This window comes from Rhipicephalus microplus, chromosome X (assembly GCF_043290135.1).
Source record: "Rhipicephalus microplus isolate Deutch F79 chromosome X, USDA_Rmic, whole genome shotgun sequence".
NCBI lineage: Eukaryota > Metazoa > Arthropoda > Arachnida > Ixodida > Ixodidae > Rhipicephalus > Rhipicephalus microplus.
The window spans coordinates 317,008,016-317,020,647 of NC_134710.1; the positions used below are offsets into that span (position 1 = coordinate 317,008,016).

Below are 12,632 nucleotides of genomic sequence, written 5' to 3' on the forward strand. Positions count from 1 at the left end.
TAGATACATACATACATACATACATACATACATACATACATACATACATAGATAGGTTACGATGGAACCAGTCATCGCGTGACGGATGGTCGACTAAGCGGAGGCAGTTTCTTTCATTTGTTGGACGTTTCATTGTGTACAGATGTGCACCCGTGAAATAAATGTGTCACAAACTTTTCGTGACGGCATTTTTTATAGGCACGTGTGTTAAATTTTTTTGATGCTTTTAATGCCTGCACTAAGTCTGTTTTGGAATAATCAGCACGGTGGCCTCTGAGATTAGTACCGGCTGGCTGTCTTACAACATCGCCACCGCAGCTATACCCGAGGCCACGTGTTAATAATCATGGTCAGCCACGCTGCTCGGCTGGTGCGCGTCTACTTTGTTTTCATCGTCGCCCCACCACGGTGGTCTAGTGGCTAAGGTAGTCGGCTGTTGACTCGTAGGTCGCGTGATCGAACCCCAGCGGCAGCGGCCATTTTGGATGGAGGCAGAAAAGCTGTAAGCCCATGTGCTCAGATTTGGGTTAACGTTAAGGAACCCCAGGTGGTCGAAATTTTCGCAGCCCTCCAATACGGCGTCTCATAATCTTACGGTGACTTTGGGACATTAAGCCCCGCATATCAATCAATTTGTTGCCATCGTCCACTAGCAACGGAGCCCGTGCAGCCGGCTGGATGTTCTACATGGCGAGTTAGGCCAGGGAATGCTATGACCAAGCTAATTACGCCAAGCAATGGTAAGGCCGAGGCAGGGACGTAGCCATGAGATATGACGAACGGAAATGACAGCTGGTAACATCAAGATCATGATAAGCATGTCATGATTTATGTACTCCATAATTGACATGCGATGCTTATGGTGCGCTCATGGTTGGTTCGCTAGATTGAGGTACGCTGAAGTTGGTATTGCGCGACGAGGCTGTATATGACGTGCTAACAAGCAAATTTTGACGTACATATTATGTGAATGGTAATGGTGCTAGATATCTGCCAAGTATGGGATGGCACGACACGAGTTTGTGACAAATAAAAATGACGGGTCATGCATTACTTGTAACGGAACACACGTTTGAATACTATGGTATATACCGGACTGCGCATTCATGTACGCATGACACACATGTGATATATAGCTAAATAATGTCCTGACACAAATGACTTCGTTTGCCTCAAAGACAAACAATACAATGCTAAGCAGCTATTTGCTAGCTGCTCCGCATTACACTAATCTCCCAAATGTGTGGGATCAACTGTATCGATAAACCGAACGGAGTAATTAAGGTCATTTTCACACTGATACAGCCAGTGCTATTGATATTTACCGAGCTAAAGCTATCTTACATTTTAACCCCATGCAGTGTCACACCAGGGTAAACACATTGAAAAAACTTTGGAATCATACCTTTGGTTGATGAAGGTTCATATGGGTCTTCAGGTTGCATTGGAACATGCGCTGAACTGGTCACACTTGGCCGATCAGTGATCGATGAAGGTTCGTTGAATGGTAACGAAGGTGCTTCTGGTTTCACCTCTTGAAGTGAGCGATGATGTGAACTATTGGAGTAACGTGCGTTGAAGTTTAAACTATAATTTGAGTAGACATTGAGATCACTTTTCTCATGGCGTTCAGGAGCCGTAGTTTGTAGTTCGCTGGTACCGCCGGCCGCTGGGTCAGCCCGATCATCACCTGTACCTCGCGTCGAAGGTCGTCTTTCGTTGGCAGGATCGCTGCAGAGGCTTGAGTCAGTGCGATGATCACAAATGACTGGCCTGGACGACTCATTCTGGGATATAAAAGCGAGCGCCGGTTGACTGATTTCTCTGGAAGCATCGCCACTTGTCACATGATTTGTAGTCAACTCGTGAAGACTGCTTTGCTCTTGCACTTCAAGTCGCGTAGTATTCAAGGCATCTTTAGTTTGACTTAGAGACATGGGAGGTTGACTTTCAGTGGATTCAGAAGAATACTCTGCAGGGCTTACAGACGCATATCGTGTGTTATGTCCATGATGTGATTTTGTATCTGGCTCTTTATTTCTGTTGAAAGCTTGTGCGGCTGATTCTTCCACAAAGTGTTTGTTAGTTGTTTGGACAGGTTTGGCTGCCATGCCTTGTTCGCTGTGACGCAGAGGGTCCGCAGCAGTGGATTCAGAACCTTAAAGATCAAATACAGAACATGGATGTGAAAATCATAATATGCATATTATTATCACTAAATTTGTCAATTTATGAAGTGCTCAAAAAAATTGAATTTCTTCACTGTAACGTATGCTCTCGCGTCTTCAGAGCACCACCCCTAGTGAAACAACATGCTTATTATCACATATGGTGACGTATGACGATATACAGGGTGTTCCAGGCAAGTTAAGCCAAAATTTAAAAATATGCCGACCCACGCAATTGCAGCGTTACCAAATGCATCTTACTGACCGTTGCCTGGAGTTCGACAATTTTTTGTTTTCTAAAATATTGTTTAATTAGATCTGTTTAATAACTAACTTTTGAAGCAACGAAAGGGAATAAAAACTTTCAATGAGAAAGTTGTAGATCGGTTTGCGAAACGTCCGATTAGACAGTTTTGAACATTATATCTGGTAAGTATTAGTGTTATTCTGCTATTTACAAATGCACTCTTAAAAAATGGAGTGACGTTCTCTCCATATAGGGAGAAACGGCGATGTCCCCAATGTTCGTCTTTAAATAGAGAAACGTTGCTCCCTCATCCACGGAGAAACACGTTCCTCCTTATGAAAATCAACATAGCTGCCCCCCGGCGAAGCGAGTAGGCTTAGCAAATGCAACGATTCTCGAATGGTAAGGAGTACACGGCATTGAAAGTTACAAAAAACGGTCCCGCTGAGATTGATATTGAACGAAATGATTATAAAAACAAGCAGACGAACCTATGGCGGTGAACACATCGCGAAAGAGAACGACGGAGCAAGTATACGTTTCGTTCAGTCAGCGAAGCCACCTTCACACCGAAAGACTCGGATTCTGCAGAGCCCTCACCTGAAGAGTGCATGCTAGGCTTGCTGTAGTTATTTCTCGCAGATTCACATAGCGTAGGGACGTTATCCATGCGTTTACGGGTGCGCAGGTCATGATATGTGCCTCCAAACCGTACACTCGATCGCAGTAAAACCAATCCGAATCCGTAGTGCAGCTTTAATAGATAGATTTTCAATGTTATATAAGTAGCTGGAGGTGTGAGAGCGTCATAGCAATGAAGTAGGTGGTAGCTGGCGCCATCTGGAGGGTTTAAACGAAACTAAAAAGTTTCCTGCCGCGACGTACGTTGCATTGCCCACTATTACGGCTCCCTTGCGAACTGTTTACGCCTAAACCCATTCAGGATTACTCACGGACACCGGAAGCCTAATATGTGCTGATGCAATCCATATAGCTACACATGCACACATGGTCACGAAGTACACATATAGTACGCAACAATACACTAGCATTTACGCTAACAAGTACGCAACAAGAGCACAATGAACCATTCACAGCAACGGCCCACACTTCGACGTGTTCACTTTTTTTTTCTTTATTTAACCTTGACGTGTTTACTCACACCCTACTATGAAAGCGTACCAGCTTATATAGCGATGAATTTCGACTGACCAGAGTGGCACAAGTTACAAGTAGGTTTTTTTTTACAATTTTTTTACGTTTTGTATCAATACCACAACATGCGCCCGCGTAAATATATTGTATCTGATGCTTAGACGAATCTAAGTTTATCAATGGCTGCACGATAATGAACGAAATAATTACTAGAGGTTATCAGGTTTTCACGAAGGCGGATACCCCCAAGCCATGCATAGAATGCCCACGGCATTCCGAACGCTGCGCCATCTGTCGACCACTGCCACAGTTACTTTTTTTTGAAGCCTCCGAGAGTGCAAACTCTTGCCGCGCGTTAGCCATTTCGGAGCTCACGTTTTTTTTTCTTCTTGTTATTGGAGAGGGCGCAGCATGAAGACCAAACTTTGTCTCCGTCGTGGTAGGTGTTCTGTGGTCATTTCGACCTCGTTTAGTTGTTTCGTCTTAACGTTTGCTTATATTCTTTTCACGTGCGTACCACAAGTGTGACCGTTAGCCATGGATACTGTACACCACTAGCCCTTCAATGACAATGTTTTTGATGCGGTAACGACCGTCCTAGCAATGTATACGTACGTTACAACGCGGGTCTTGCGAGAGAAACAAGCGATGACCTCGCATCCGACGGTATTTTTTCGTGAGCTATGACAGTGGCTGTTGGCGTCGCGGCAGCTCTAATACTTGAGTGGAGGAACTATCGCTTCAGTGCGTAAGTTTACCATAACTTTATAGAATGTTGTGCCTGCCTACTTTTCTGCTTCAGATCTTCTCGCGATTCGCCTCGCGTGTCAACTTTCAATCATAGTGAGCGCCACAATTTTGTTGTTAGCGCTGTGGCTGGGGTGGTTATTACTCTGGATTCGGAATACTCTTTTCATAAAGGTGAGTGAGCGTTAGGACTTACTTGCTGTGCACAGCTGTTACTAGAAGTGCATTCTGTGTTGAGTTTATCACGACAAAGGAGTATCATGGACGAGAAAGGCATACTGCTCGCGTGCATGATTCCTTCCTACTTCTCAGTTCTGGCAGGGGCAATTCAAAACGAATGCGATTGAGAATTTGGTTTAACCTACAGAAGTCATTGGTTCACTTTTCACAAAAGTTTAGTTATGATGATGTTTAAAAAGTTTCTGATGGTTGTAATCTAGTCTGGCGAATAAACGCTCGGTAAAACTTTGCAGCCTGTTTCCCTTTGTGCTTTCACCTGCCGTGGTAGCATAGCCTTATTGGGTGTCGTGTGACTATGCTGGAGGACGAAGGTTCGACTTCCCGCCACCGCGGCCGTATTCGAATGGGGGTAAACTGCAAAGAACGTCTATATGGCGGTAGCGGCACGTATAACTCTATCAATTGTATATGATCGTGCTTTCACGCATGGACTGTACAGTGGTATCAGGTTTCCTAGAATGTTGGAAAATGAAGTGTGATGCTTTTTTACGCGCCTCGTTGAATTCATGAGTGCTGTTGGTGCCGTGCAAAACTAAAAATGCGTGGGCTTACCAAGTATGTCGACACCGAAAAAATTCATTATTTTTTTACTCTCTAAGGTAATCGATAAAGCAAGACTGCTTGGGAAGCAGAGCTCCTTGTATTCGTGACAAATTGGTAGTATGAAACAACACGAGACACACATGGAAGTGTGCGGAGCATCGTACGAGTGCCTGATGATAAAAAAGAGAGGCTTTTACTCTACACTAATAAAAGAAAAGAAAACGTCACTCCTGCATTGTTTACAACAATCTTAGGTAAAAGCAATCGCTTGCGACTGGCCGCGGCCGGCTACAGGCTTGGCGTGCGCATGCGTGCGAGGAAGACCCTCGTCATTGAGGAGAAACTTGAACGCTGAAGGAGGAACGTTGCTCCTTTGGTCCTTGCCGCAAGAAGGCGCGACGGGTAAAGCGCCCGAAAGGGAGGAAGTCGCTGCGCCAAGGGAGGAAAGGAGCCCGTTTCTCCATTCTCGCTCCCCTTTTTCTTTAGAGTGTGCCCGCCAAATGCAACAAAAGTTACCACGTGACAAACTCGCCTACACTCCAGTGCGCACAATGATTCTAGTGATCCTCAACGTTCCGCGCACGAACGACCATCGCATTTGCTCCATTGTGCTGTCTCGACAGGGCCGCAACGGTGGCAGTGGCTTTACGATGAACACATTTTGATATCAGCCACCAACAACGATAATCGCCGTGACTGCCTATTACTGTCATGAACCGGTGCGAGGGAAGCGTATCTCGTATGCGGAACGCTTTGAAGCACTAGAATCTTCATGCACACTAGCGGGTTTTTTCAGCGGGTTTGTCACGTGGTATTTTTTTAATTTTGCAGGCAATCAAAAGATCAAAACTGTATAAGCAGACGTTTTGCAGGCCGATCTACAACTTTCTCAATGAATTTTTTATCCATCTTCGTTCCTTCAAAAGTTAGTCAAACATATTTAATGAAACAGTATTTGAGAAAATAAAAATAGTCTGACCAACTCCAGGCAACGGTGAGCAAAACGTATTTCATCGCGTCGAAATTGCATGTGTTCGCCTATTTAAACCTCTGGCTAAAGTTACCTGGGGCACCCTGTATAGTTCAAAGGCTATTGTGATGATTATGACGAGCGCGCCATAGGGGCAAAATCGGAGCGGGAAATTCACTGGAAAAGGAGAAGAAAGAAGACTGGAGCAGGGAGCGTGCGCGGGTGGCTTCAATGGTTGTCGGGGCTTTGGACCCCGTGTCCTGGGCGCTCGCCCCGCTAGAGCGTGACTTGCTCTAGCGCTCACCCCGCTAGAGCGCTAGAGCAAGACGTCAGGATGCGGGACATCAACGTAAGCTTGAGCCAGCGAGGTACACGAGAAGGCGTGTTCTCACCGTGGATGCTACCGCGATGGACTCAACGCCACGTTGCCCGGTGCTACGGTCCCCGCAACGACATCCCGTTTAAGCTGGAACGCCCAGTCTTTGTAGCCTTGAATTTCTTTTTTCGGGTTTTGGTCTCGGATTTCGCGAAATCTTTTCCAGTCAACAATATGTTTTAAATGAAACTGGACGAAAATTGGCATGAGACAGTGTAATTGTTAGGATGTAATGAGCACTGCCGAGGTTGACCCCACTGTGTGTCCAGTTAGTTTGTAGCACGTTTTTAGTGAAAGTGAGGTCTTGGGTGGTATCTCTGCTCACACTGATGTCAATTCGTGTTGGTAGCATGCAGTCAGTGACTAGAGCACACCTGTTTCGCAGAATGTATTGAAAAAGGCTGGTGCCCTTCCGAGTGTTTCTCCTGTAATCCCAATCTACGTGCGGGGCATTAAAATCACCCGTTACAACTATGGGAGCAGAGTTTGCTATTTAGATGGCCCTATCGATTGCTTCAAAAACAGCCGTGAGGTCATCTCTAGGATGAGAATAAATATTCAAAATAAAAAATGTGCCTTGTCCTGTACTACGCCGGAGAAGTTCAAGAAGAAGGCAGTCACTGTAAAGATCGGAGAGATCATGCGCTATAAACGAGATATTCGTGTGTATATATGTGGTAGCCCATGGGGAACTAGGATGCGAATGTACAGCCTGATATCTGAGGAGTTTGCAAGCTTTTAAAGGTTCCTGTACGGAGATGACATCAGAGGCCCGTGTAGACCGCTGTATATAAAGTGAGAGGTTGTCTCTCTTACTTCTTAATCCACGGCAATTCCATCGCCATATGCAGAGTGAAGAGGGTGAGGATGAAGCAAAGGTGCAGGAAGGGGTTATGGCTGCGAAGGCGTGGAGAGGGTGCAGATTGTGGGAGAGATTCGAGCCGAGCAACTAACACGTCTAGAATACTCTCTATATTGGTGAAGCGTTCAGCGATTTGCGTAAAGCTTAAATCAACATTTTGTTTGAGTTCGGTGTTCATTCCGAATTTTTCGACTGGTGCATTTAAAATCATCCTACGATGAGTCGGGCTGCTCTGTCCTTTTCTTTTTTGCTGGCTGTGGGGAGGAATCTATAATATTGTTCCCAGACTCGGCTGCCATATCAGGCTCTATGATAGAGGGAGAGACAAATAGGGGTGGAGAAGAGGCAGATGGGGCAGCTGTAAGTGTACTTAAACGTTCCAGCACCAGAGCCAACTGTTGCTTGAACTCTTGATTCTCTCGCATTAGACGCCCGACAATCTCCTGAGTATTATAAGTATAAGTGAGGCGATTTGGCGAATGACCTACATCACGTCGGTGGCCGACTTGTTTGCAGTTTACGCACGCTTCCACCTTCGGTCGAAAGTTGAAAACGGCGTACAGGATGCCAAACATTTTGAATGATGGTGGAAGCTCCTCAGCCATGAAGTGAATGAGCACTGAGCGTGAGCTACGCCCCATGTCCCTTGCTTGGACTATTGGTAGAAGGGGATTGGTCTGACGTAATTCTTGAAGCTAGTCCATAGGTAATTCACCATTCCAAGCGCAGTAGATGATTCCTGTCCGTGCCCCGTCTGGGGGAGCTATGTACGCTCATTTGAAATCCCAGTTTTTACCACGTAGCATGAGTTCTCGTATGTTTGCATAGCTGGCTACTCGCTCGGCACAAGAAGTGGACACGGTGAAAATATTCTTGGCCAGATTGGTGCACACAAGTTCTTTGTCGGCAAACATGGAGTGCAGTCCGCTGTTGGCGACTACAGCCACTCGTAACTCTCCATTGTTGTACTGTGCCAGATCTACGCCTGCACTCGGACGAAAGATGATCTTGAAGTCATCGACTGGCAACGGTGGCATGTTTTAAGCGAGGACGCGCCACAGCTGTGTCGACGAGCTTTGAGGAAACGGTGGGTGCTGATTCCGTTTTGGGTGCTGGCGTTTTGTCAGCTGACGCCGCTTTACTTGACTGCGTTCCTTCAGTTTTTTTACTGCTGTCGAGGTGAGCGTTGTCGGGCATTTAGGACTACACTCCATTCTTATGGGTTGAATTCTGTGGCAGGTAGATCCCTGCCACTCACCTTGTATGCCATTGCGTTGCCGAATGAACTTGTGCACGTGAGTGGAAGCGCAAGCCCGACGCCAGTGCCGGTGGCGTTAGGGCTAACGAGACAGCGTTCCCCCGCTAAGCCAGAGTTGAAGTTTGCAAAGCTCCCCAAGAACGAAGAGCTTTGAGGAACTCACTAGCAGTGTCGGCAGCTTGCTGAAGTTCAAGACAGACCAGTGTTCGCACCAAAAATGCAGTCTTGGTTCAAGCAAAACTTCGTAGAATACGGAGCCCATGCGAGGCACACCAGCGTTGCCGGCTCCCTAGCGGAAGTCCTCTTGCCAAAATCATGATCTTCTAGCTCTATATTAGGGTTTGTCATTGCCACTCAGCTTTGGTTGGGCTCCGAAGCAAGAGTCTCAGATACGCATGACGTCTTTTCCGTTTGGCCGAGAGGTTCGAACTGACGACTGCAGAGGCCACGCTGCCCCATACTTTTGTCACCTCCATTGCCATCACCTGTCTGCTGAACACATTCACTTGCAGATCACGTACCCAGAGCTACATCATCACGTTCTCCAACATACACAGTTTTTCGAGTGTACCTGACAGACTCGTGGAAACATCATGAAAACTATCTCATCCTTCAACTTTGGGTACACAACACTCTGGGAGAGCTTGCAGAGGCGCATATTTTCAGCCAATATCAAAGACTATCACTCACAGAAACAGGACAAGAACTCCTGGGCCAACTTAGAATGAACGTTCCTGGTCCCACCACGGCCACGCACGCAGTTCCCGTCACTGTTAGCAGCAACCCATTAATCTCGCCACTCCCCAAAATTACTCACCCAGAACATAATCGGGCGCGACGGGAAGCTTGAGCCAAGTCCCTTCAGAAGCGCTTCCCCCTTAATTCTCGCGCAGTCTCTGTAGGCGTGACCGAATATGTAGATCATCGAGCTTTCACGATAGCCGTTGTAGATGGTGAAATACAACGGTGCAGCTGACGCTTTATTCAAGCAACAGCAAGATGGCGCCGATGATGAAGAGGAACGGGCTGAAGACTGATGATGGTTATTGATAGATGAGGACGATGACGTACAATGAATTCTCACACTAATTTCCCCCGTCGACGGAAGTGGCCAGCCTGGCTGCGAATTACGCTGTAGAACGCATGCAATAGGGCTTGAGACGCGAAACGTGCACAATCTCTGTTCCGCGGCAGCGTTGGTCAGTGGGGACATGAACAGGTGTGACACGGTAGTTCACCGGTGAGGTCTGTTCGATAACTTTGTAGGGGACAAGATAGCGTGACTCAAACTTTTCGCATAAGCCAGGCGTTCGCGCAGGAGTTCACAGAAGTACATTGTCGCCAGGGCGGTAGAGAACGACGCGGTGAGTGGCATCGTAACGATGTTTGTAATCTTCTTGGCTAGCTTCGGTGTTTACACGGGCAAGACGACGGCATCGAGCAACGCGGGACAGAAACTGGTCGCAAACGAATGGTGAAGAGTTGACGGGGCCAAAAAAGAATGAAACGTCGAGTGGTGATGTTGGTCAGCGTTCGTATACTAAGAAAAATGGTGAATAGCCTGTGGTTTGTTGAACAGACGTATTATATGCATACGTGACAAAGGAAAGTATGGCATCCCAATCGCGATGGTCCGGTCGGATATACATGGACAGCATGTCACACGGCGTGCGATGAAATCTTTCCGTTAAGCCTTGGTTTGCGGGTGATAGCTAGATGTTGTTTTATGAACTGTTTTTGATGCTTGAAGAACTTCACTGAGCGTGCTTGAAAGAAATGCCTTTCTCCGGTCGCTCAAAAGAAGACGAGGGGCTCCATGACGTAGATAAATAGCATTCAAGAAGAAAGTTGCTACTTCCGAAGCACTTCCTGAAGTGATTGACGCCGTCTCAGCGTACCGGGTCAAGTGATCAACCGCGGTGACGATCCACCTCTTGCCGTCTGTTGTAGTTGGGAGGGGCCCGAAGAGGTCAATTCCGACGACAGAGAACGGTTCTGATGGACTAGGAAGTGGTTGTAGGGTCCCGACTGGAGCAGTAGTGGGCCACTTGCGGTGTTGGCAAAGTGCGCACGAGGCAATATATTTAGCTACTGTCGTGGAAAGACCTGGCCAGAAGAATCGACTGCGGATGCGCTCGTATGTTTTGTAGTAACCCAAGTGTCCTGACGTCGGGTCGTCGTGGGAAGCGCGCAGAACTTCAGTGCGTAGTGCGCGTGGTACGACGGGAACCCATCGGTGGCCTTCCGGGTGGAAAATGTATCGATATAGCACATCGTCCTCCAACTTGAATAGTCGGAGTTGTTTCCGAAGCCTGGCATTAGGGGAAGAGGAAGCACCGGTAAGCCGACCAATGATGTCAGTGCAATAAGAATCGGCTCGCTGGTGAGTAGTAAGTACTGACGGACGGGTGGATGAAGGTAGGGAAGAAATTGATGATATCGACGAGGCGTCCTCCGTATAGCCAATTTGACAAGGGGATGTGACGTGCGCCGAAAACTGCGGCAAAGGGCATCGTGACAAAGCGTCGGCATCTTGATGTTGTCTTCCAGCCTTGTAGATGACGTCAAAGTCATAAGATTGTAATCGGAGAATCCAGCGGCCAAGTTGTCCCGACAAGTTTTTGATTGTGGACAACCAGCAAAGAGCATGGTGGTCTGTCACAACAGTAAAATGTCGACCATATAGGTACGGACGAAATTTTCGGATGAACCAGACAACAGCCAAGCACTCTTGTTCGGTTATCGAGTACTTCTTCTCTGCAGAGGTCAGAGTGCGGCTTGCATACGCGAGAACTTTCTCGCGAAACGCATGGTCGCGCTGGAGGAGTACGGCGCTTATTCCTTGTCCACTCGCGTCAGTGTGTAATATCGTAGGTGCCTTGTCATCGAAATAACAAAGCACCGGTGGGGATGTCAGTGCCTGCTTGAGTTCTTTAAATGAGGCTTCGCATTGATCATTCCAATCGAAGGAACCGGTACTAGCAAGGAGCTTGTGGAGAGAAGCGGCAATACTGGCAAAGTTGCGAATGAAGCGGCGAAAGTACGATGCGAGTCCAAGGAAACTGCGTAGTTCTTTCGAACGAAAGGGTCGCGGAAAGTTGAGGACTGCGGAAATTTTGTCCGGATTGGGCTGGATGCCATCTTTACTAAAGAGATGTCCTAGAACTTTTATAGCTGTGTTGCCAAAATGGCACTTTCTTGTGTTTAGTTGAAGTCCAGCGTTGGAGAGACATGTGAGCACTTGATCCAGGCGTTGCAGATGATCATCAAAAGTGGAAGAAAACACGACGATATCATCGAGGTAACATAGACAAGTTTTCCACTTGAGGCCACGAAGAACAGTGTCGATCATCCTTTCAAATGTGGTGAGAGCATTACATAGACCGAATGGCATTACGTTAAACTCGTAAAGATCGTCCGGCGTAGAAAAGGCGGTCTTTTCTTTGTCTGCTTCGTCCATTGGTATTTGCCAATACCCGGACCGAAGGTCAAGGGTGGAGAAGTATTGGGCGCCTTGCAATGAGTCAAGTAAATCATCTATACGGGGCATTGGATATATATCCTTTCGGGTAATCTTGTTGAGCGCGCGGCAATCAACACAAAATCGTACCGATCCATCCTTCTTTTGTACCAACACAACAAGTGATGACCAAGAACTGGTAGAGGGTCGTATGATGTTTCTGTTTAGCATATCGGTCACGTTCTCCTCGATGATTTTGCGCTCGGCCAAGGAGACTTGGTAGGGACAACGGCGTACATTAGTCTGACCTTCAGTGTCGATGCGATGATGCGCAACTGTGGTCTGTCCTAGTGCCGAAGCATTAGCGTCGAAGGAGGCCTGGTGTTTCGTTAGCAAATTCAGCAATGCCTCACGCTAAGAAGCAGAAAGGTCAGGATTTATCCCGGGAGCAAGGGAGGAAGAAGTAACAGACTGGGCCTGTTGTGGCTGAGCTGTCAAGGCGTCAAGAGAGACCAAAGATACCAGTTGGGTATCCACATAACATGACACTGCAGAACCTTGGGGTATGATGACGGGCTCTGGGGTAGGGTTCAGGCCAAGGATTAT

The 12,632-nt window shown here is 47.2% G+C and overlaps 1 protein-coding gene across 7 annotated transcripts in view; it reads right to left on the minus strand.

The window, feature by feature from the left end:
• The window catches only part of LOC119162101 (sushi, von Willebrand factor type A, EGF and pentraxin domain-containing protein 1), a 398,489-nt gene that overhangs the window by 60,549 nt on the left and 325,308 nt on the right, over positions 1-12,632 (minus strand). For 6 of the 7 annotated variants that reach the window (XM_075879537.1, XM_075879535.1, XM_075879534.1 and 3 more), the window contains one exon: positions 1,406-2,158. The exons of the other annotated variant lie outside the window; for it this stretch is intronic. In XM_075879537.1, coding sequence (XP_075735652.1) covers positions 1,406-2,158 — 753 coding nt within the window. The remainder of the gene's footprint in view (positions 1-1,405; positions 2,159-12,632) is intronic. 7 annotated transcript variants of the gene reach the window in all.